Source organism: Grammomys surdaster, unplaced genomic scaffold, assembly GCF_004785775.1.
Source record: "Grammomys surdaster isolate TR1022 unplaced genomic scaffold, NIH_TR_1.0 126035, whole genome shotgun sequence".
In the NCBI taxonomy this organism is placed as follows: domain Eukaryota; kingdom Metazoa; phylum Chordata; class Mammalia; order Rodentia; family Muridae; genus Grammomys; species Grammomys surdaster.
The window spans coordinates 868,028-872,064 of record NW_021620848.1 but is presented as its reverse complement, the minus strand read 5'-3'; the positions used below and the strand labels follow the sequence as shown (position 1 = coordinate 872,064).

Below are 4,037 nucleotides of genomic sequence, written 5' to 3'. Positions count from 1 at the left end.
GGAGAGGAGAGGAGAGGAGAGGAGAGGAGAGGAGAGGAGAGGAGAGGGAGAATGAATATACCATAATTAAATAGTATCAAACATCAAAACAACTACCAGATCTGTAACAAATAAGATTAAAACAGTAATTAAACTTTTGCCTAAAAGAAAGATCAGGTTTTTAACTTGTTAAAATAGAAAACAATTAAGAAACACATGACCCAATGAAAAAGTAGGATACAGATCTGATGTATAAGTTCTCAAAAGAGGACATAAAAATGACAATAAAATATCTTTAAATATATACAATATCATGAGCAACAAGGGAAATGCAATTAAAAATAAGCTTTGCTTTAATCTCACTCCATTCACAGTGGATAAGAGCAAGAAAACAACTGACATAAAAACATTGGAAAGGACTTGGAGAAAAATGTAACATTCAGTTATTATTGACAGACTTGCAAAGTGATGCAGCCTCTATAAAAAACAGTGTGTAGAAGAATCAAAAAGCTGAAAGTAGATCTATCATAGTACCCAGGTAACCTTCTTCTTGGCATATTCCCAAAGGCTTTCACAGAGTCTTCAATAGACACTTGCTGACAGTTCTACTCAAACAGCCAGGAAATCAAAATATCTCAAGTGTCCGACAATTGATAAATGGATAATGAACATCTGATACATGCACAATGAAGTACTATTCAACTAGAAAATAAGGTTGAGCTTATGTAATTTTTCAGGTAAATGGGTAGAACTAGAAAGTATTATACTGAGCTACAGCAGATTAAGAAAGACAAGCTCTACATGTTCTTTTTTATTGTGATTCTTTGCTCTGAACTTTTAAATGTGAGTACATAGCCTGCAGTGTTAGAGGAAAGTAGGAAAGTGAAAAGGAACCATGGAAGTAAGGAGTAACAGGACACCAGGACTATAAATGAAGACATAGAAGAACTTGGGGAGGAGATATCATGGAGATATGAAGTGGAACTCATAAAATATGGTATAAAAATGGTATAAATAAGAAAATCAGGAAAGGTCATAATGGCCATATTTATTAAAATAACAACATGACTGATGACCCTCAAAACAATTAGATCCAAGTGGTAAACACTTTTAGCAGGAGCCAGGCAATAATAAAGAAAGCTAGAAAAGTAGATATACACTAACACGTATGATCTGTCCCCTATGTTCTGGGTGGACTTTATCTACAGAATTGCTGAGTGTAGGTTGGCACTTGTCTCTCTGACCATGAGATTCTCTTACAGATTCTAAACACACATTCACCAATTTCAGGTTTTAATTCTAGTCTTCAGGCTCTGGGATTTTTGGCAAAGTAAACACATCCATTTACTCCATGGGTTTCAGGAACTATCAAGTAGAACCTAAGAACCAGCAGGTGGTCTTCCTGAGATGTTTCTGCTATGGACTGTACTGTTAATGACTACAGCTTTGCTTCTGTAGGCAAGACCCAGGAGAATTTCATTTTAGAAAAGATTCCAGCTGTTAATATGCTTTTCCTGTTATTATTAAGTATATATAACAATCACTGGGTATTAGCCCACCGTTTTGAGCAGATCTCTGCACAACAATGAAAATGTACTATCTTGCAGTGATGCTATATAGACAAATAAATCACTTCTTAATTCTTAATGATGATCCTATAAAAATTCCTAGAATTATATTAGTAATTATTAAGCTCCTTTATAATAGGACCGCTATTAAGTCTTCACTGATAATCAAAAGTACAATGAGAATTCTGCAAGATTTCAAGTATCATGAGTTAATTGCTTCTGAAAGAGACCAGCAATCAGGCGTCTGCAACTTAAACACGTACCAAGAGGTTGTAAAACCAAAGGACATAAAAGGGGGACTAATGATTTAGTATAGGACCAAAGGCAGAAGATAAATGTTGACTGGGCTTATCAATACAAAATTTCACTAAAAACTTAGACACAAAAGTTTTTTAACTCTCCGTGAACCTGTAGAACTGGTGACAAATGATGAATGTGTAGCCATATAATTGCTCTTAATAGATATGCATGTAAAGATTCTCTGTTGTAAACTTTTTATTCAATTTGTGTTTGAACTACTAGTGACCTATCATTAAAAAAAGGGTGCTTGAAAAAACCATGTGATCTATTCTCCTAGAAAAAGCACAAAAGATTAGTAAAGATCATGTTGGAAGATATAATATTGGAGAGAAAGCACTGGGGGTAAGGAACTGGGAGCAAGAACATTGGTACATCAGAGCAAGAAGGGAGACAAGATTAGAAGGACAATGCAGAGTGGAATAACTTAGAAATTATAATGTAACTTAAAATATTAAGCAAGCAATACGCAGAATATAGAGGCAAAGAGAAAGAGAGAGAGAGAGAGAGAGAGAGAGAGAGAGAGAGAGAGAGAGAGAGAGAGAGAGAGAGAGAGAGAGAAGCAGTCTTCCCTTTACCATGGGGCAGAACAGGTCTTTTCTTAATAACAAGGCTAGTTTAGTCTTGCTAAAGAAAACAAAACATTCTTCTTATAGACTTGGGTGTGACTCATTTAACAATAAAAGGGCAGAACTCTTTTCTTTCTCTGTGTAATAAAGATCGGAGCTCATTTTACATGAGTTGAGTTCTCTCTGCACTGGCACTTGGTCTTTTGCTCCATATACATATGAAAGTATGGATGTGTGAATATGTGTGTGTGTGCGTGTAAGTATGTAATTATGAGAGAACATGTAAGCTATACACAACTGGTTGGAATAGAGACTTATGAATGTCTATACATGAATCTGTATATTAATTTATGTGAGTTTAACCACGTATGCTTGTATAAAAGTTTATTTCTTCTGTGAACATGAATCTCTTCTCCTGGTTCAATAGATGTTTATTGCTCCAAACGTTCCCCTAGTGTGACAAGGAGAAGCAACTGGACAAGAGGGAAAAATCCCTAGTAATTAATCCTTTACTTAATCCTCTGCTGTTTTATGATGAGGAGCTAAATGCCAGAGACTGCAGTTTTTGGGCCAAAAGGAACTCAGGCAGGTTAGCTACAGTAGCAAAGTGACTTAGACTAAAAAACGTTTTAGACTTTTGGTCATCCTGATAATCCCTTAGACAGTGATCATGGGAGAGTTCACAGAAGTGTTCACAGAACTTTGTTTATTGCCTTGCTTGTTCTTTGACTATTTATGTTCATTGTCTTGTTTGTTCCTTGACTGTTTGCATCTATTGTATCACTAGTTTCTCAACCTAGAACTGACCTTAATGCCTGCATGTAATCAAAATGGCATAAAAGCAAAAAGGAGGAGGGGGGATGGGATAGGAGTTTTCTAGGGAGGGAAAATTAGGAAAGGGAGTGGCATGTGAAATGTAAATAAATAAAATATCCAATAAAAATATGCAAAACTGAATTAAATAGAAACCCTAAATATTTTGTAAGACCAAGTCTTACCTCATCTGACACTCTTCCCTCTCTGATGCCTCAAGAGGAACAAACAAGAAAGAAGAGCAGACAGGGTTGGTCCCTCAAAACAGATGCATTCATAAGGAAAACATTCATTGAGTAGTGTCAGATCCATAATGGTTCTCACTGATGCTTTACTACTATCATATCCAGAATGTGAGCATATTTACCAAAGACTAGGAATGCTTTTCATTGATGAGCTACAGATGGCCCCTGAGCCAGAGGATTCTACTTCCAGGATGTACACTGGGCTCACCTGTACTTCTGCAGGAGAACTTGGTTTTGTGGTCACACAGTCTAATGGTACCATTGCAGCCCTTTTCATCACTGCCATCCTCACAGTCTTTCTCTCCATCACAGCGCCATAGATCAGGGATGCAGTTTCCATCAGGGTGGCACTGAAATTCATTCCCAATGCAGCCAACAGGAGAATGACCTTCTTTATTTCAAATGAGGAAGGGGAAAATAAGGCAACATAGAAGAAAACTTGTTATTTTTTCTGTCATTTTTATAATTTTAAAATCCATTTTGGTTATAGTATTATGCCAGAAAAATTATATATTTTACTGCGTATATATATATATATATATATATATATATATATATATATATAT

The 4,037-nt window shown here is 35.8% G+C and overlaps 1 protein-coding gene across 1 annotated transcript in view; it reads right to left on the bottom strand.

The window, feature by feature from the left end:
- Lrp1b (LDL receptor related protein 1B) overlaps nt 1–4,037 on the bottom strand; it is a 1,533,520-nt gene that overhangs the window by 671,217 nt on the left and 858,266 nt on the right. Inside the window, exon 20 of the mRNA XM_028754677.1 lies at nt 3,680–3,862. Coding sequence (XP_028610510.1) covers nt 3,680–3,862 — 183 coding nt within the window. The remainder of the gene's footprint in view (nt 1–3,679; nt 3,863–4,037) is intronic.